The sequence below is a fragment of the Podarcis melisellensis genome (genome assembly GCF_964234715.1).
Source record: "Podarcis melisellensis genome assembly, chromosome: 11".
Taxonomy (NCBI): Eukaryota; Metazoa; Chordata; class Lepidosauria; order Squamata; family Lacertidae; genus Podarcis; species Podarcis melisellensis.
The window spans coordinates 62,138,572-62,159,020 of NC_138543.1; the positions used below are offsets into that span (position 1 = coordinate 62,138,572).

Genomic DNA, 20,449 nt, shown 5'->3' on the forward strand with positions numbered 1-20,449 from the left:
AGTAATTCCCCCCACCCCCCGCTCAGCTGGTGTGGCCAGAGTACCACGCACTCTGGGAACCACCGATTCAGATTTATAAAAATATATTTGCAGACAGCCCCCTCCTGTCAAATATCAAGGTGGCATACAAACAAATCTAGGGCCTTTTAAAAGCGGGGGGGGGGGGAATATTGTTGTTTTCTATTATTATGCCATGTGTTTTGTTTATATGCTGTAAGCCGCCCTGCAGTCTTCAGATGGAGAGCGGTATATAAATTTAATAAATCGTCATGTTAAAAAGTGCAAAAACGAAAAAAGCAAAATCCTATGAAAACAATACAAAACAATCACAGAATTGGAGGGGGTCCTTGGGGTCATCCAGTCCAACCCCCTGCAATGCAGAAATCTCAGCTAAAGCACCCATAACAGACAGCCCCCCAACCTCAGCTTAGAAACCTCCAAGGAAGGAGAGTCCATCGCCTTGCAAGGGAGACCTGATCCACTCCCAAACAGCTCTCACAGTCAGAAAGTTCCTCCTTGTGAGTCAGAATTTCTTGCGATTTGAATCCATTGGCCCCGATCCTTCCCTCCAGAGCAGGAGAAGACATGATCTCTCCCCCTTCCATGGGGCAGCCCTTCTGATAGTTGCAGATGGTTAGCCCACCTCCTCTCAGTTTCCTTTCTTCCAGGCTAAACATGCATCCCATGGCTAAGCGCCCCCCCTCAATTCTCTCTCCCCCTCCCCATCTTTCCCAGGGTCCGGATGAAGAAGCACAGCAAAGAGGCCACGAAAAACCACGACCTCCTTGCCGCTGCCATCCACATGAAGGCCTTGCCCAGTGAGTACAGCACTTGTGGGGAGGGCGAGGAAGGGGGGGGGAAAGATGCTCCCCCAAGAGGGGATATGGGGCAGGAGCATCTCCACCTCAGTGCACAGTGCACAGTGCACAGACCTCCTCTGGCTGGAAGCCTCCCTCTGGCATTGTCCTGGCGCCCGCAGGATCAGGCCCACCCTCTTGCTGGCTGCTAATTATTCAAGGCTGTCTGAATTGGGTGTGTTTCCCCATTTATTCCTGCTTTCCTTGTCAGGGGCTGGGCCTTGATGCTGGGGGTCAACCCTGCCTGGACTTCTGTTTACCTGAAAATGGAAGCTCCTGTTCAGGGAAGTTTTTAATGTGTGGTATTTTAATGTATTTTTAATCTTTGTTGGAAACCGCCCAGAGTGGCTGGAGAAACCCAGCCAGATGGGTGGGGTACAAATAAATTATTATTATTATTATTATTATTATTATTATTATTATTATTACTACTACTACTACTACTACTACCGTATTTTTCGCCCTATAGGAAGCACTTTTTCCCCTCCAAAAATGAAGGGGAAATGTGTGTGCATCCTATGGGGCGAATGCAGGCTTTCGCTGAAGCCTGGAGAGGGAGAGGGGTCGGTGCGCGAAGTTGCGCCGATCTCCCAAGGCTTGGGGAGAGCTGAGTGCATCCCGAAGCCTGGGGCCCACTGAACAGTGCGCCCCGGGCTTCGGGCAGCTCTCTGCAAGCCAGGGGAGACCGGCGTGACTTCCCACCGGGCTCCCTAGGCTTGCGGATAGCACCCCCGTGACTCGGGGAAAATAATTATTTTCCCTTTATTTCCCCCCCCCAAAAAAAACTAGGTACACCCTATGGGCCGGTGTGCCCTATGGGACATATGGTATAATATGGTTTATTATTATTATTATTATTATTATTATTATTATTATTATTATTATTATTATTATCTGTAAAGGCAACTCTTTAAAATGTGCAAAAGATGCAATCAGCAATAGACTCAAAACCCATTAAAACCTTCATCAAGTTTCTAAACATCTGGACGGGATTGTTGAACCAGAAATGTTTTAGCAAGCACCGGAGAACAATAATGTTGTCACCGAGAAAAATCTGCAACAATAGTTTAAAACACATTTGTTCCTCAAACGAACAAATACTCACACCAGTTTCCTGGGCATCTCAGTTGGCTTGTCAAAGCAAGAATGTTTTTCTCAGGCAATTCTATGACTGACTGCATCTCCTTTTCTCTTTGCAGAAGCTCAGATCTTGTAGCAAGGACCTCTCCCCCCTCCCCACTGGCAGCAGACGCCCCACGCCAACAAGAGGGACATCAATGCCACTGACCTCGCCAGTCGCAGCTACATATTGACTGGGGGGGCACTGAGGATGCCCCTCTACTGACCCCCCACCACCACCATGGAAGGACTCACTTGGGAAAGAAGCTCATCAACAGGACATTTTGGGGTGGTGTATTGGCCCTGGGGGGGACCCCTAGCTGAGCACCAGCGCCCCAAGACCTCCTCTCCTCCCCCTGTTTCCACATGCAGACTGAATGCTGTTTTGGGACTGACCAACAGCCTCTGGACAGCTAAGGAGGAAGAGAATGTTGAGATTTTGTTGCCCACCGAACCTGGCAGAGGTCATCAGCGCCAGTAGGTATTGGCTGGCACAGCTTGGGACAAAAGGACCGCCCCCGAGTCTGGTGCCCCCATCACCCACAAGGAGCCAGAGCGTGACTCTTGGGACACTGGGACGTTTTGGGTACCCTGCCCTTCCCTCGACGGTTGCCCCGAGTCAAAGGCAGCATCATTTATGGAACCTGCTTCACTGGAGCCCAGGCAGCACATGGCAGGGGTGTGGGGGTGTGGCATCTAGAGGGCATGGAGGATTGGGGGTGGGATCCTGCACCCCATTCCAGGAAGGGAGCATCAGCCAGGGGAAGATCTCAGGGGGCGAGGCGATGGCAAAAGCCTCCCCAGGAACCACAAAGGCAAGGAACAAGGATGGCAGAGCTGTGGAATTGGGGGCTTTTAATATGTCACTGCTCCCAGCAGCCCCAGTTAGGATAATGGGAGCTGGAAGCCAGAAACATTTGGAGGGTCCCCAGCCCTGAAGGAGGGCAGCTATCTGTGTGTGTGTGTGTGTGTCCCTGTGTGCATGTGTGTAAACTTGTACAGCTGCAGCTACTCTCAGCGTTTGAAACCTGGAACCGAATTCTCTTTGTTGCAATGAATATTTAGCCTATATAACTGGGAGGACTCCTGCCAACCTAGCAGTTCGAAAGCACATCAAAGTGCAAGTAGATAAATAGGTACTGCTCTGGCGGGAAGGTAAACGGTGTTTCTGTGTGCTGCTCTGCTTCGCCAGAAGCGGCTTAGTCATGTTGACCACATGACCCGGAAGCTGTCTGTGGACAAACGCCGGCTCCCTTGGCCAGTAAAGCGAGATGAGCGCCGCAACCCCAGAGTCGGTCACGACTGGACCTAATGGTCAGGGGTCCCTTTACCTTTACCTTAACTGGGAGGACATCAGATTCTGCTTGTATCCGTTCAGCTCAATTTCAGGGCAAACAAGCAGGATGCTAGAGCGTTGCACTCAAAGAAGAGTTTGGCACACTGTCAGCGTGCTGGAAATGCTGGGCTCACTAGGCTTCCACGCTCTGGCATTCAGAGGCAGCTCCTTACGGGATCCTGTGTGTGGGGCTGTGGGTGTGGATTCAGCTGTGATCGTAACACAAAAGCTGGGGAATACCTTTTTAGGCGTGAGTTGGGAATCTTAGTTTTTTTTGGGGGGGTTAAGAAAAAGGAAGCATGTTTCTCACTCTTGATGATCAGCATGTGGGAAACACCTGCTAGGACTTCAGAAGGTGCAGGCCCTGGAGGAGGAGGGGGCTGGGAATGGGATTGGTAGCCCTTTTTCTCTCCCCCTCCCCTCCCCGCCATGCCAGCCTGCCCCCCTTCCAAACCCTAGACACCCCCCCCCCACTTAACCCCTCTATGCTTTGGACTTGGAGGACAGAAGAGCCTTCAAATGGGATCAGCTCAAAGGGTCCCATCTAGTCCAGCTTCCCCTTCTGACGGTGGCCGGCGAGGGGCCCAAATGGGAAGCGACCCCCCCCCCGGACCCGAAGACCAACAGCACTCTCTCCACCGGTGGTTCCCAGGGGCTGAGAACTGTGCCGGCAGAACGGAGCCATCGTTGCTGGTAGCCAAGGGAAGCTGTGTCTCCCAGGGGATTCTCCTAAGCCTCTTTCAAAGCGTTGCAATTTGGTGGCCACCCGTACCTCTTCTGGGAGAAGGGGGGGGGCTACTTGAGGGTTCACACCAACACAGAGAGAGAGATGCATACATTCTTCACACAATTAATATAGAGACCAGGAGGCAGCTGAGGTGGGGGGGGAGAGATTTCCTGTTGGGTGTCTTGGAGATACAAGCAATGGGAGGAATCGGCGAGTTAGACGGGACCCCCCCCCCCAAGGGTTCCCTTGTCCAACCCTCTGAAATGCAGAGACCACAACTAAAGTGCCGTATTTTTCGCTCCATAAGACACACCTGACCATAAGACGCACCTAGTTTTTAGAGGAGGTAAACAAGAAGAAAAATATTCTGAACGAAACAGTGGGTGTATGATTTTTGTGGTTCCTGCTGTGGCCACAGACATGTAATCTGATGGTGAATCCTGAGGATCCATGTGGATCTGTGCTTTGTAACCACATTTTTGCACCATTGCAGTCCCATGAAACAGTGGATGCATGATTATTTTGGTTCAGGCTGTAGCCATGGACATGCTACGTGATCTGATGGTGAATTTGGGGTGACCCAATGTAAAAATCCTAAGGATCCATGGGCTTTTACCTCCCCCTCCCAGGCAGCCTCCTTTATCTCTAGCAGCAGCTTTCTTTCAACACCCCCTTCCCTCTTTCAAAAAAAAAAGAGCATGATCTGCTTTTCTCCCCTGGGCAATTCGGCTCCAGGGACCACGCATTCGCTCCATAAGATGCACAGACATTTCCCCTTACTTTTTAGGAAGAAAAAAGTGCGTCTTATGGAGCGAAAAATCTGGTATCTCTGACAGGTGGCCATCCTGCAAGTCAGCAAGGGGAGAGCAGAAAACTTTCCTCTCTGCAACTCTGTGACTTCCACGCCTCCCCTCCAGGTGGCCAAGGGCTTCTTCCGCATGCAGCCATTGGGTGCACATTCCCACAAAGACTCAGGATAGACAGAAAGGTCTCCTTGCAAAGCTGCGGTGGCATCTATGGGCTTTAGCGCAAGTCTGGTGGAGATGGTTGGCCTCCAGGCATCCCTGGACCGGAACTCTCATCAGTCCCGGCCATCAAAATTAGGCTGGCAGGGTTCTGATAGGAATTGGAGTCCAGCACAGGAGAGGAGAGGTCTAGTGGTGGCTGTCGGCCACGATACCTTCAATAGAACCTCCAGTGTCAGAGGCAGTCTACCTCGGAACACAAGTGTTGGGGATGAAGGGGCTGTGGCCGTCGCACTCTAGTTGTGGGATTCCCAGCTGGCTGCGGAGGGAGACAAGATACTCGCTGAGACGGATCCTGGCCTCAAATACAGCCACCACTCACGGTCACTGTGGTTGTGTGTGTGTGTGGCCTGGTTCTGCGGAGCGAGGTGAACAAATTGCCTGTCGTGTTTAGGGAGTGTGGCGATGTGCGTGTTCCCCAGGGTGCTTCTGTTCCGGAATGTGTGTATGTGTGTGCAATTAGTCTGCGCTGTCTCCCGCAAATCCCGGGTTCACGGGTTTAAGGTGTGGGTCTGGGCAAGGCTTCCTGCCTCCGGGCCCCTCTGAGCAATTGCTCGCACACGTTTCGGCCGTGCCAACCCACCACCCCGGAGCCAGCGAGCGGATGAGGTGGGGCCAGCTGTGCGGTGAGGAGTGTCTGGCCTTTGCCAACCCCGGAGGCAGCAAACTCGATGGAAACTTCCTGAGATGAAGGCAAGCAGTGGCGGCAGCGGCAGGCGCCAGATGACAGGAGGGGAGAGGAGGTGGGGAGGCTAAAAATAGCCAGGAACACTTTCTCCTGCCAGGATGCTGGCATGGCTGCACCACAGCACGGGGGTCAAAGCGATGCTCCCTGCCAGCTGGAGGAAAGGCTACCTGGAACCTCCTTGTTTTGAGGCGGAGGGGAGAAAGGGCTCCGTGCCTCAGAAAGGACTGCAGATGCCTCTGTAGTTTGTTACTCCTCTCACGCAGCAGCAACTTAGCTTCAAGGAAAGTTTGGGGTTAGAGGTGACATGATAGACATTTGCAAAACAATGCCCAGCCTGGATAAATTGGAGAGAGAAAGTTTCTCCCCCCTCCTCTTAACAACTACAACTGACGCTGAATGTTGAGAGTTTTGGGACAGATAAAGTTCTTCATGCAGTGCAGATTTAAACTGTGGAACTCACTGCCACAGGAGACAGTGGTTGGCCACTGTGAGAGCAGGAGGCTGGACTAGATGAGCCATTGGCCTGATCCATCAGGCTCTACCTGTGTTCTTGTGAATTGTGGGACTGGCTTACAGATTGGTTGACAACTCAAGCAACAATTACCAACACATCAGTTCCCTGGCAGGTCATTGCAGGGAGAAGTTTTGTGCGTGTCCGGACTGGCCAGGAAGAGGGAGTTGGAGAGGTCAGGTGTGCCTTCTTCACAGAGGGAACCTTGTGAGTTTATGGTGGAAGGAGGGGAGGTGGAGAGCATGGGCACCGATGCGCGTGTGTTGAGCTCAGCCTGTGTACGCTCCCCTTGCCTTCACTCCATAGAAAAGATTTCCATTTTGTTTGGGGGCTCTGCCCTCTCACTCTGGAGTGCTGCGCAGGTGGCCTCTCAATGAGAAGAGCCCAGCTCCTGTACTGGATCAGACCAAGGGGTCTCCATCTAGCCTGGCCTCCTGTTCTGTGGCCAACCAGGGGACCCAAATGGGAATACCCCCCAGCAGGTCCTGAGCACAACAGCACCTCTCCCTGCTCTTGCTCCCCAGGAACAAGTATTTGGAAACATCTCTTTAAATGCCCTCAAATCGCTGTGATTTCTGCATTGCAGGCAGTTGGGTCATTGCAGATGACCCCAGGGTGCCCTCCAGCTCTGCAACAGAGGAGGTCATCAACAGCAGTGAAATGAGAGAATGTCAGCTTCATTTTTCCTCATTTCCAGGGGGTGGAGAAATTCTCCCACCCTTTTTCCAGCACAGATGTCCATTAGCTCGCACAAGACCACAAGGTCTGACCCAGTCTTTCAAGCCCATTTTGTTGTCGTTGGACTGCCTGCTGCCACCGGGGCCCTTCCAGGACATTATAGGGCATGGGTAGGCAACCTAACGCCCGGGAGCCATATCTGGCCCAATTGCCTTCTAAATCCGGCCCGCGGATGGTCCAGGAATCTGCGTGTTTTTACATGAGTAGAATGTGTCCTTTTATTGAAAATGCATCTCTGAGTTATTTGTGGGGCATAGGAATTTGTTCATATTTTTTTCCTTCCAAAATATACTCTGGCCCCCTACAAGGTCTGAGGGACAGTGGACCGGCCCCCTGCTGGAAGAGTTTGCTGACCCCTGTTATAGGGCATATTGGGGATAGTGGCTGCCCCCCCACCACCACATGAAATGATGGAGTAGTATTTGGAATAAATTCTGCAAAGGGGCCTCTTTCTCTAGAGTAGGCGCTGGATTTTTCTTAGGGGAAATGCCTTCTGAGAAATTTCAGATCCACTGTTACTGACTCCTCTACAGGACTGAACATCTATGCAGCATTTTAAAAAGGGTCGGGGTGTAAATGTGAAGGGGTTTCAGTACAGCTACCCTGCTGCCTGGCAGGGCTCTCATGCATTTGGGGTGAAGGGTGGCACCCACAGGCTGGCATAGCAGCCCTTTTAGGTGATTGTGCAGAAGGGTCCTTTGGTGCTGTGTGCATGCGTGTGTGTGTGTGTTCACGGGGAATTTCATATTCGGTGCAGAATGCAGCATTCCCACTTCCACTTTAAAGAGAATGCCATGCCTCTGTCCCTCATGATTGCGGAAACGAGACTGAAACTGAGGGGCCGTGTCTGGGGAGCTCCCGGAAGCTAAGAGGATCCTGAGCGGGGTCTGTTAGGGCTTCAGCAGTCTGAGCCCACTCCCAGGAAGCTGCTGAATAAATAAACCATGCAAAAAGGAACATATAAATAATGCAAAGCATCAAGCTATGCAAAATTGGGGGGGGGGGACAAAACCTACAAAGCACACAATTCTACAAAAAGTGCATGATTTATTCAGCTTGCAAATTCTTGGCTTTCCTTGGTGCAGGGTGTGTGTGTATGTTACTTTGGTTTGCAATTTGTTTTTCAGACTGTTTTAGAGAGATCTGAGATTCTGTGTGTGAGTCAATGAGATTCCTGATTGGCAATAGATGTTGTATATATGTGTGGGGCTTGCCAGAGTGGGGGGAGACCCGCTGGCCCTCCATGCCGCCCCCACCCCTCCCTCCAAGTTGCCCTCTGCTCTCTCCCCTCCTGGCACCCACAAAGATCCCAGTTCCATAGCTGTCAATGTTTCCCTTTTTTAAAGGGAAATTCCCTTATTCTGAATAGGATTCCTCGCAAGAAAAGGGAAACGTTGACAGCTATGCCCAGTTCCAAAAGACGCTGCCGCCTTCTCCTCCTGCTGCCGCTGCCGCCGCCCCACAGTCTTCTCTGCTCTTCCAAAGAAATTGACCCCAACCAAGCAAGGACAGGCAAAGTTCTTCATTCCCCATCTCTCCATCGATTCTTGCCATGGGCTCCTCTAAGCTGGCTCCTTCGGGTGCTCTCGTTTCGGGTGGCATTTGGTGCCCCGCGAACCTGGTTGCAATAAGCTAACACCGGACTGTGTAACAGCTGTGGGCTCGTCACACTCGTGTATAAATAAAAATGAAGGAAAGTGAGCTTTTTGTTACTTCTGGGGCTTTCTGGACAAAAAAAGGGGGGGAGCAATCCCCTAGAAGCAATTCAGTGCCGCTCTGCGTTGCCAAAGGTGAGTCAAGGCCACACACAGCCCAACATCTGTCTTCCTCCTGGAACCCTTCGCATGGTGAGCAGGTACGACCCTTCTGGAAAGGTGGGGGGCTTGGGAAGGCAAGCAGCTCGCCATCGTCTTAGGACAAGACATCTCCTACCTTCTGGGCCACACAGCCAGAGATGTGGACCTCAGGAACAACCAGCTTCTAGAATTCGAGATGACGGAGCCTCCCTGTTTTTGTGCTGCACTGTTTTCCTACCTAAGCTATCAACCCCCCTGCAAAGTCTTAGAATCATAGAATTGTAGGCGGCCTCGGCCCAATATACCTGAAGGAGCGTCTCCACCCCCATCGTTTTGCCCGGACACTGAGATCCAGCGCCGAGGGCCTTCTGGCGGCTCCCTCATTGCAAGAAGCCAAGCTACAGGGAACCAGGCAGAGGGCCTTCTCGGTGGTGGCGCCTACCCTGTGGAATGCCCTCCCACCAGATGTCAAAGAGAAAAACAACTACCAGACTTTTAGAAGACATCTGAAGGCAGCCCTGTTTAGGGAAGCTTTTAATGTTTGATGCATTACGGTATTTTAATATTTTGTTGAAAGCCGCCCAGAGTGGCTGGGGAAGCCCAGCCAGATGGGCAGGGTATATATAATATAATATAATATAATATAATATAATATAATATAATATAATATAATATAATATAATATAATTATTATTATTATTATTGGAAGGGACCCCGAGGTTCATCTAATCCACCCCCTTCAATGCAGAAATCTCAGCTAAAGCACCCCTGAAGGATGGCCATCCAACCTCTGCTTAAAAGCCTCCAACTCTACAATTCTATGAAAAGATTTTGTGGGGAGCACTGAGATTGAACCTCCATGCAGATGCAGGGCTTTTAATTCCCCTCACGCACACCCCAATGTACTGTATTGGCCCGAATGTAAGCCGCACTTCAAATTTTCACGATCGGAATTTGGAAGAAAAAAAGGTGCAGCTTATATTCGAGCTGAAATGTCTTGTAATAACTGAGCCTGGTTTCTGCTCCAAAGGAATTCTTCCCTTGGGGAACCAGCACCCTCTGGTGGCAGAAGATGCAAACAGCCCATCCTGGGCAAAAAAGAAATTTGGCAGCTGGAGGAGGAAGTTTCAGGAAGAAGCTTTTAATTTCCAGGGTGTTGCAGATTTCAGTCTTTCCAAAGAACAGCAACTGGGATATATCTGGGCGGCCAGCGCTGGGCAGGGCAAATAGAGGCTTGTGTTGCATCCTTCGGGATCTGGCTAAAGACAGGGGGATATTTGGGGGGAGGTAGTGATGGGGTGAGACCGGGGTCTTGGCAGCAGGGAAAACATCACAGGAAGCGCCCCCTGCCTGGGGTCAACTGGAGGGAGGAAAGGGCAAGAAAGGTGAGAAGAGCGCAAAGCCATCTTTCACCCCGTCAACCATGAGCCCCACACCCCAGAGCAGGCTTCCCCAACCAGGCGCCCTCCAGCTGCTTTGGACGACAACTGACCCCAGCCCCAGCCAGGGCCATTCCCAGCCCCTTTGCGTCCAGCCTGGCTGTGGTCTCTCCTTGTTGGTGTCTGCCTTGGAGCTGGCTCTGGAAGGCGGTTGTGGGGAGACTCACAAACGGAGGAGGAGAGGAAGCTGCCTTATACGGAATCTCCTCCATCTAGCTCAATATTGCCTACACTGGCTGGCAGAGGCGCTCCATGGTTTTGTAAGAACTAATCCGGCATCCTGTTCTCCCAGTGGCTGACCAGATGCCTCTTCTGGGAAACCAAGCAGGATTCAAGCACAAGGGCAATCTCTTCTCACATAGTTTCCAGCAACTGGGATTCAGAACCATTGCTGCCTCCGACTGTGGAGGCAGAGTACGGCCTTCCTGGCCAGAAGCCATCAGTAGCCTTTTCCTCCTCCAAGAATTTGTCCCATCCTCTTTTAAAGCCATCCAGCTTTGTGGCCATCCCTTCCTCTTGTGGGAGGGAGTTCCACTGTCTAATGATGCTCTGCATGAAGCAGTGGCTTAGTGTGGGGGGCCAGACTCTTGGCAGGCACAAACCAGGCACCCCTGCAGAGATCATGCCCTGCTGGCCATCAGTGGCAAGGGCCGGGTGACTGCAGAGGACGCTCTTCACACACACACACACACCCATGCCCTGCCCCTGACCAGTGTGTGAGCATCAGCCTGGCAAAGAGTTGTACATCCCTGGCATGAAGAAATACTTTATTCTATCCTGACTCTTCTAGAGGATAGGGATTTTTACCTGACCCCACTTGGAGATGGCAGGATTGAACCTGGAACCTTCTGCATGCAAAGAAGGTGCTCTACCTCTAAGCTACGGCCTTTTCCCGTAAAGTTCGTGCCCTCTGGTCTTTCCAGGTGCAGACAGGAGCAGCCGTGACTCTGGGGCTGGGCGATCTGTCTAGGCACTTCTGCTACTGGGAGGAGACTCAATTTCACAGCTGATCTCTGAAATCGTAACCTCGCCTTTGTGCCGGCTTGTTTCGCTCCCTCTCAGGTTTCCGAAACAAAGCTTCTGGAAGCCAAAATCAGAGGAGGAGGCCCAGAGTTTGTGGCAGGGAACATGCGTTGGCATGCGAAGGCTGCCCCACGGCATATCCAGTTAAAAGGATCTCAGGTTGCAGAGTAACACAGCTTCATGCATGCTCACGAACTCGGTGCTCTTGCGAAAGCAACACTAAACATGATGGATGACACCGGAATTGACTCCCTGCTCGTGAGTCAAACCATGCCTGGCAGAATTGAGCTCCCCTTCCAAAAGGGGAGAGCAGAGCTCATCTTCCTTCTTCTGAGTTAAAGCTAAAAACCTCCTTAAGGAGATCTTCACAAGGAAGGCAATTTAGGGCTCTTCCCAGGGGAAAGTGGCCGGGAAAGTGGAAGTGGAGACAAGCCCTTAGTTGAACTTTTAATGCATGGGTAGGCAAACTAAGGCCCGGGGGCTGGATCCAGCCCAATCGCCTTCTAAATCTGGCCCGTGGACCGCCCAGGAATCAGCGTGTTTTTACATGAGTAGAATGTGTGCTTTTATTTAAAATGCATCTCTGGGTTATTTGTGGGGCATAGGAATTCGTTCATCCCCCCCCCCAAAAAATATAGTCTGGCCCCCCACAAGGTCTGAGGGACAGTCCCTTGCTGAAAAAGTTTGCTGACTCCTGATTTAAGGGAAAGGTACCATAAGTAGTTCTAAAGGTAAAAGTAAAGCTAAAGGGACCCCTGACCATTAGGTCCAGTCGTGGCCAACTCTGGGGTTGTGGTGCTCATCTTGCTTTACTGGCCGAGGGAGCCGGCGTACAGCTTCTGGGTCATGTGGCCAGCAGGACTAAGTCGCTTCTGGCAAACCAGAGTAGCATACGGAAACGCCGTTTACCTTCCCGCCGGAGCAGTACCTATTGATCTACTTGCACTTGACGTGCTTTTGAACTGCTAGGTTGGCAGGAGCAGGGACTGAGCAACGGGAGCTCACCCGGTCGCGGGGATTCAAACCACCGACCTTATGATCTGTTTAACCCACAGCGCCATCCGCGTCCCTTTCAGTAGTTCTACTAATCCTTTTTTAAAAATCAAATATCTGCACAAGGTACCACTGTATGGCATTACCAGAACTGTACACGTGTTTTAAATTTCTATTCTTACTGTGGTTTCCTGCTAATTCCAGAGATAATTTCCTAGCGAATGTTGTGAAGTTGCCTCTCTGCTGCTGAAGAGACACTCAGCCGGACTTTGGATGCAGTTTCTATCATGCCACCAAGTCCTCTTTTTGGGGGGTGGGAGAGTGAAGAGCCTCAGCCCCAGAGCCAGAGCATCGACTTTACATGCATAAGCCTCAGGTTTGATCACCAGTGACATTTCCAGATAGACCGAAACCCTGGAGGGCGACTGACCCGTTGCTGACCGCCTCCACCTGGTTTGGCTGACCACACATCCCATCTCTGCTGCGCCGACATACCTTGTCACGGCTGCACCCTTTTGTCTCTCCTGCACATCCGGAGCCAAGGGAAGAAGTAGAAGCAGCCCCAATAAATCCTGCAAGAGAGAAAAAGGAGGGAGGGGAGATCCAGGCCGCTGAGCAGAGAGGCTCCCACCTGGGGGAGGGAGAAGACCTGCAGGAGGGAAAGGAAGGTGGTCCCAGGCCCCTGAGAAGCAAGGGAGAGGATAGGCCAGACCAGTGGCTGATCTAGTTCTCACAGGGGCCAATCAGAAGCCTGTGGGAAACTCTTAGGCAGGATTCAAGCACAAAAGGGCTCTTTTCTCCTGTGGTTTCCAGGAACTGGTTTTCAGAAGCATTGCTGCCTTGACCGCGGAGGCAGAGAACAGCCATCCTGGCTAGTAATACTATTACTAATAATAATAATAATTTATTACTTATACCCCGCCCATCTGGCCGGGCATCCCCAGCCACTCTGGGTGGCTTCCAACAAAATATTAAAATACAGTACAGTGGTATTTTTGTTTGTTCGTTCGTTTCCTTGGTTGCAATAAAGCGGCTAATAAATTTAATAAATGATTATGATGATGACAATAACCAGTGTTTTTTATTTCTTAAAAAGATGTTTAGCAGTACTCTCATCTTCCTACTCATATTGAAATACGGTACCTCAATGAGGCCAAACTTAGATTCACATCACGTTTAGGGGTATGCGTACCCCTGTGTCCCCCCAGGAAAAAAGCACTGACAGTAACACATTTAGTGTAGTGTCTAGTTTATGTTCTGAACCACCCTGTGATCTTTGGATGAAGGGTGATACAGTGGTACCTCGGGTTACATACGCTTCAGGTTACATACGCTTCAGGTTACAGACTCCACTAACCCAGAAATATTACCTTGGGTTAAGAACTTTGCTTCAGGATGAGAAGAGAAATCGTGCTCTGGCGGCGCAGCGGCAGCACGAGACCCCATTAGCTAAAGTGGTGCTTCAGGTTAAGAACAGTTTCAGGTTAAGAACGGACCTCCGGAACGAATTAAGTACTTAACCCAAGGTACCACTGTATACAAATTAAATAAAGAAGGAGGAGGAGGAGGAGGAGGAGGAGGAGTAGAAGTGAAGATCAGACCTGAAGATTGTGTGCCCCTGGAGTTGGAATGGCAGGCCAAGGATGGAGGGGGAAGGGGGGCAGAGAGAGATGCTTGTTGCTAAGCTACAGGTCTCCTTTGCACCTTCCAGATGTAGGTGACACCCTTAAGGCAGGTGCTCCAAGCTGTTCCAAAGGGGAGGCTTGGCTTGGCCCGGCCAGCAAGGAGGCTGCTGCTGGACCCTGGAAATGCTTCTGCACTCACTCTTCGTGGACCGACTCTGACTCCCAGTCCAGCCTCCAGCCATTAGACTCCAGCCCTTCCTCTTGCCGAATGAGGTCTCCGCCCTGCAGGAAAGAGAGTCAGCATTGCTGTATTGACCCCACCACACACACACACACGAATGCACACAGCGTCTCAGGCATCGTCATCAGCCGAGCTGCGTAGCTACATTGCATTGCCAACAATCCCGCAATAAGAACGCGAGAAGAGCCTGCAGGATCAGGCCAATAGCCCATCTAGACCAGAATCCTGTTCTCACAGTGGCTAAACAGCTGCCATTATGGGAGACCAAGCATAAGGGCAACACTCTCCCCTCCTGTTGGTTCCAGCAACTGGTATTCAGAAACAGGGGCAGAACATCTCCTATTGCTGTGCAGGGTGGGTTCGCTTGCAGGGCTCTGTGCATGCCCATGGGGGGGCATGCCATAGGGCCCCCTCATGCACCGGAGCCCACCAGAGGAGAGGGGCAGCAAAGCCACCGCTCTGCCTGTCCCCCTTTCTACTGCTTCTGGCCCTGGGGGCAGGTTTGATGCAGAAGTGGAGCTGCAGCCAACTGGCCTCCCCCTCCCTTTTGGCTGGCCCAGGGGTGGCCTAAGGAGAAGGAGCCACTGTCGCCCCAGACCTGAAGGCTGGGCCCGGGCACAGCTTCCCTCGATGAGGGAGCCTGTGGGATAGGAATTTTGAGGTCTTAGATATATGTTCAATGTTCATAAGTGTACCAACCAAGCACGTACATAAATCAGCACAGGAAGACAGACCTGAAACCATTTTGATTCCCAAACTGACCAAATGTTTTCTCTGCAAGGTCAAAGGAAAATGGAAAAGCCTCCCCATTGTCTTTTCCTTCACAAATCCCGTCTTAAGGGCACATTTCAGATATGAATAGGGTGTGAGCCTGACCTGGCTCAGGAATTAAGTATTTATCATTACAAAAGACTGGCCAGGCTCCCCAGGAAATCCAATCAAGTGACCATTAAACAGGTAACCTGGCAGACAGAAGGTAAACAACGCACTCAGATTTCTGCTGTAGACCGCCCTTTCTGGGATGTAGGTATGATGTTTCTGTGGGTGGTCTTGGACTCTAGGGAGGGAATTTAAAATGTCTATATAAGGGCAGGCACACCTTTGTTCAGGGTTCCTCTTCCCTCCTGCGTGTGGTGAGTGGGGGACCCTGTTGCAACAGATCACTAAAGATCAGGCTTACTAGCTGCTTTGCTTCTCAATATTCTCTGGTTGGCCTCTGTTATTTTCTCCTACCAATAGGGAAGCTACATAAGGACTCTATACGGGCTCTTAGATATCCCATAACGGAAAAGGGCAGGTTTTGTTTACAACACCTGCCACGGGGGAACCTGGTTGTGTCCCTCAAAAAAATGTGCCTGAGTCTACCCCCCACTCCATGCTATGCCATGTTCAGAAGCATTTCTGCCTCTGACTGTGAAGGCATCCATTGTCCGTACCATCAATACCAGCTGCTAGAATCCGCAGGTCCCTGTGTGATGGGTCCCTGGCCTGATCCAGAAGGCTCTCCTTGTGTTCTTGTGGTTCAGCTGTTCCCTCCAGTGGCATAGTGTGGGGGGTGCAGGGGGGCTGGCCACATTGGGCGCAACATCTGGGGATTAGGGTTAGGGGGCGCAAATTACTTGCCTTGCCCCGGGTGCTGACAACCCACGCTACGCCACTGGTTCCCTCCACCACCGCCACCTCCAGACATCCTTTACCTGGCTTCAGAATTGCCCACTTGCCTGAAGGCGGCACTTCTCCCCTTTCGCTTCCTGCTGCAGAGGCCTCTTCACCTCCTGGCTGCTCTGCAGATGAAATGATGGAGAAGGTTGGAAATGTAAAGAAAAAGAAGGAACATTTTATCATATGTGGTGGGGAACTTCTGGGAAATGATATATTGAATGTTGATGTTGAAATATACATTTTTTTAAAAAACCAGAAGCATTTTTACTTAGTATTTTAGGTCAGGACATTAATAGGCAAGATGTTAAATTGCTTTTATATGCAACAGTGGCAAGAGAGTTGTTGGCCCAGAAATGGAAATAAGAAGAAATTCTGACGAAAGAAGAATGGCAGACAAAATTAATGGACTATGCAGAATTGGACAAAATGACAGGAAGGATTCGAAACCTGCGGGACCAGAGATTTACAGAAGATTGGAAGAAGTATATGAATTATTTGAAGAGCAATTGTAATCAATAAATTACACTAGTAGGATTAGAAGAAGTTTTGTAAGGAGAAATATACGAAGTGTTACAAAGTAGAAAAAGATAGTGATATTGGTTATGAGTTTGAAATGTAATAGGGAACATAAGAAATGCATAATTAGAGATTAGATTGGAAAATTTTCAGGCAGGATTGACGGAAGTCAAAAATTTGAATAAGATGTAAAAGTATGTTTAATTATTGCTGAAAATGATATGTTAAAAAACTAATAAAATTATATACACACACACAAAAAGAGAAGGTTGGGACCCTTGTAAGGCCGTGTGTGTGTTTGTGTGGCTGGAGGGCACAAAGTCTGCAAGGCTTTCCTGTCCTTGGCCCTACCTGCGCCACATATTCCGCTCCTTGCACCAAGGGATCCTCACGCGCTCCGGCTTCCAGCTGCTGCTTCTTTTTCTGGGGGCAGATGCGGAAAGAACAGAGGTTCATCTGGACTGCGCCATCTGTTTTTAGGGAGCAGCGAAGTCGCCTGCCTGGTATCAACAGGCAGTGAGTTCAAAAGTGTGGGAGATGCCACACTAAAAGGGCTATTGAGCGGCATCTGCAGTAGTGCCAATTCTGTCGATTGCAGCAGTCGAGTGGGCACTCTTGGGGTAAGGTGATTTAATAGGCAAACTGGTCCCAAGTTGCTCAGGGCTTTACAGTGGTTACCTCGGGTTACATATGCTTCAGGTTACAGATGCTTCAGGTTACAGACTCCGCTAACCCAGAAATAGTACCTCGGGTTAAGAACTTTGCTTCAGGCAAAGAACAGAAATCGTGCTCCAGCAGTGCGGCGGCAGTGGGAGGCCCCATTAGCTAAAGTGGTGCTTCAGGTTAAGAACAGTTTCAGGTTAAGAACAGACCTCCAGAACGAATTAAGTTCTTAACCAGAGGTACCACTGTATATACTAACACTATAGGGACGCAGAGGCGGAGCTTCATGCTCTGGCACCGGGGGGCATGGCTGGCGCATGTCCTGGGGGGCGTGGTGCGTCACATGCAGGGGCGTGGCACCCGGCAGGCGGGGGGGCAGCCGCGGTGGCAGCCCACCAGGATCGCACTGCCAGTTCGAAAGCATGCCAGTGCAAGTAGATAAATAGGTAGCACTGTGGCAGGAAGGTAAACGGTGTTTCCATGTGCTCTGGTTTCTGTCACGGTGTTCCATTGCACCAGAAACAGTTTAGTCCTGTTGGCCACATGACCTGGAAAGCGGTTTCTGTGGGCAAATGCCAGCTCTCTCAGCCTGAAAGCGAGATGTGCTCTGCAACCCCATAGTCGCCTTTGACTGGACTTAACTGTCCAGGGGTCCTTTACCTTACCTTTTACCTATACTAACCTGCAACCAGCGTAGGTCTACTGACCTGGTAACCATGGTCTCCCCTCTTGGCTTTGCAGTTGTCTCTTCTGTCCCAACGTAGCCCAGACACCATCTCTCTCCTCTCCGACATGGACTGGGCAGTGGGGGCTTTGGGGGAATTGAGGCTGTACATCTCAGTCAACAGAGACTCCATGGCCACAGCAGAAGCCCCTGAGGACACCAAATACTTGGGTCAGATGGAATATCCCCTGCCTTGCCCTGCCCTCCCTTTCCCATGAAGTGGAACGCCAGCCTAATGCTAGGAGATTGCACCCATCTCTTTAGGGTTCAGCTGCCCCTATCTGCTGGAATTCCTGCTCCATGATGGCAGTCATGGGATTGTTGTCTTTCACATGACGGTGTGTGTTTTGACTCCACAAAGTGGGAAGTGATGGAGACAGGATGTTTATGTTACTGTGTTCCATGAAGTTGGACTATTGTCCTTTGTTCTTTTTCTCTTTGCTGTCTGATGCTAGAGAGAGAGGGAGCCATGTTGCAGTGCTCCGTGTATCTTTATATGTAAATAAAGTAGATTAGCCAAAATGCTGAGTTGCTGAGGTCTGTTACGCAAACTGCGAAGACTCTGCGGATCCCTAAGTGTGCCGGTGTCAGTTGGCATTGGTCACTGTGATGTTCGGGCGGAAGAAAGCTTTTGAAGCTCCCGAACGATCGACCAGTTGGGCATGTGTCTCTGCCAGGGTCCTACTCGAGAGGAGGACAAGCTCCTGGAAGAACATCCTTCTCCTGATCTTAATATATGTCTACATTGCTGTTGACTGCTCTGGAACCTTATGGTGATGGGCAGGGAAGGGAAGGACACAACCAATTGTAAGAGCTGTTCAGCAATGGAATGGACTCCCTTGGAAGGTGGTGGACTCTCCTTCCCTGGAGGTTTTTAAGCAGAGGTTGGATGACCATCTGTCAGGGATTAAGAACCTAAGAGGAGCCCTCCATGAATTTGTCCAATCCTCTTTTCAAGCCATCCTAGTTGGTGGCCATCCCTGCCTCCAGTGGGAGGGAGTTCCATAGGACAATGCTGTGCTGAGTCTCCCAATGCTCAGCTTCGTTGGGTGTCCACCAGTTGTGATCCAACCACATCTGGAAGGTCACAGGTTCCCCATCCCTATCTTAACAGACGCAGCCAGCAGACCCACCTCCTGGTGTGAAACAGGTCTCCGTTAAGAAGTGCTCCAGGAGCAGGGAAGGGAAACCAGGTCCTTCTCAAGTGTCAACAGAGTCCGCCTTCCGAGTCGCTCAGTCTGACCAGCCAGACTCTTGTGCCCAGCTGTGCCAGAGCTTCTGCTGCCTCTCAGTTTAACTGAGGACACCTGTGGCCAGTGGGGAGCTGGCTCAGGGGGAACCACCACGAAGACCACCTCTCTGAGAGGCAAGAGGTCGCACAACAGCCTCTGGCAGTGGCTGAGTGGGGGCAAATTGTGGCACCCTCAAATCCGATGAGAAGAGGATAGCCCAAGATGGCCTCCACCAGAGTCAGTTGCTCCATCCTCTGTTGGGATTCCGTGGTTCTGTGACCCCAAAGAGACAGCGGAAAGAAGGTCAACGCCAGGCAGAGGCAGCTGGCATGGCTTCTCTCACTTTGGGCCTGGAGCTGGGAAGGCCTGGTTCACAGTCCTGCCTGGCCAGCAAGTTCACCAGATGTTCTGCTCTCTCTCAGTATCATATGAGCGATCTCTGTTTCCCCCTGTTATAGGAATTCTAAGGTCTTATATATATAAAATAAATGTTCATAAATGTACAAGGCAAACACATACATAAGTACACAAACCATGGGTTTGAAATAGTACAGGAGAACAATCCTGAAGCCATTTTGACTCTCCCAAATGGACCTCAAATATTTCTCTGCAAGGAGGAGGGAAATGGGAAAAGCTTTCCCTTTTTTAATAATATTTTTATTGATTTTTACATATAATTTCCAAAAATCATATAACATACTTTCTTATCTTATACAATATTTTGGACTCCCATCAACTGCATCTAAAGATTTTTCAATCTTTATCACTTGATCTACATTTCTTAATTTCTCTATTACTTTTAATTATCCTTAACTACTATAATAGCTCTCTTCATAACCTTCTATGCAATATTTCACATAATCCTCCTTACAAAACTTCTTGCAGTCCTACTAGTGTAATCTGCTCGTTACAATTGCTTTTCAAGTAATTCAAATATTTACTCCAGTCCTCTGAGAATCTCTGGTCCCGCAGGTTGTGGATCCTTCCTGGACACAGAAGTGACCTGCGCCTCCATGGACAGCTGTGAGTCCAGAATGACTCCCAGGCTGCGCACCTGGTCCTTCAAAGGATGATGATTTCAGGCACATGTCTCCCAGTCCTGCCTGAAGATGCTGCCTGCCAGGGATTGAGTCTGGGGCTGTGAAGTTACAGCCTCACCATTGACTGACTTCTTTATTTTTTACACTCCTAGGGAAAAGTATTCAGATTCAATGGGGAGTGAAAGTTAGAGGAAAGTTAAAGCGTAGAAAGTACCTGGTGTATCAGCTAAGACGGGTGACTGTACATGAAACCAAACTCGCTTTCCCTCTCAAAAAAAGCAGAAGAGAGCTCCAAGGAAGGAAGGAAGGATTGGGCCCTCGGTTCTGTGTTCTTCAAATGGGGAAATGCTAATTCTCAGCTGCTGTGAACATCGGAAAGGAACATACCAGGAAGAGTTTAAGGGGAAGAGTTGCTGTTTGGGGAGCAGTCTTGTATTGGCCAGACGCAAAGTTGCATACAAGTTTTCAGGATTCACAGATCTCTTTCTCAGAAA

At 50.3% G+C, this 20,449-nt stretch overlaps 2 protein-coding genes across 6 annotated transcripts in view; one reads left to right on the forward strand and one right to left on the reverse strand.

Moving 5' to 3' along the window:
- Nucleotides 1-3,003, forward strand: part of IL11RA (interleukin 11 receptor subunit alpha) — a 139,319-nt gene extending 136,316 nt beyond the window's left edge. For all 4 annotated transcript variants that reach the window (XM_081929911.1, XM_081929908.1, XM_081929910.1 and 1 more), the window contains 2 exons: nt 736-818; nt 2,057-3,003. In XM_081929911.1, the coding sequence (XP_081786037.1) occupies nt 736-818; nt 2,057-2,073 (100 nt within the window). In that variant the 3' untranslated portion in view covers nt 2,074-3,003. The remainder of the gene's footprint in view (nt 1-735; nt 819-2,056) is intronic.
- Nucleotides 3,004-9,922: 6,919 nt separating this feature from the next.
- On the reverse strand, nt 9,923-19,190 carry LOC309380194 (uncharacterized protein). 2 transcript variants are annotated; one of them, XM_081930083.1, is made up of 7 exons: nt 18,817-19,190; nt 17,667-17,833; nt 16,648-16,719; nt 15,816-15,897; nt 14,077-14,159; nt 12,748-12,824; nt 9,923-10,157 (listed from the first exon to the last, which is right to left on the reverse strand). In XM_081930083.1, the coding sequence occupies exons 2-5, from the start codon at nt 17,814-17,816 to the stop codon at nt 14,119-14,121; spliced, it is 345 nt and encodes a 114-aa protein (XP_081786209.1). In that variant the 5' UTR covers nt 17,817-17,833; nt 18,817-19,190; the 3' UTR covers nt 9,923-10,157; nt 12,748-12,824; nt 14,077-14,118. The 2 variants fall into 2 exon arrangements, with proteins under 2 accessions (XP_081786209.1, XP_081786210.1); XM_081930084.1 differs by having other exon boundaries at nt 15,816-15,902; nt 18,817-19,188.
- Between the last annotated feature and the right edge of the window lie 1,259 nt (nt 19,191-20,449).

Coding starts and splice junctions, on each gene's coding strand:
- LOC309380194 (XM_081930083.1), bottom strand. CDS start 17,816: ATGGAGTCTCTGTTGACTGAGATGTACAGCCTCAATTCCCCCAAAGCC. Junction 15,898..16,647: donor GAGCGGAATATGTGGCGCAG/GTAGGGCCAAGG, acceptor TCTGCAGAGCAG/CCAGGAGGTGAAGAGGCCTC. Junction 14,160..15,815: donor GTGGGCAATTCTGAAGCCAG/GTAAAGGATGTC, acceptor TCTTTCCTGCAG/GGCGGAGACCTCATTCGGCA.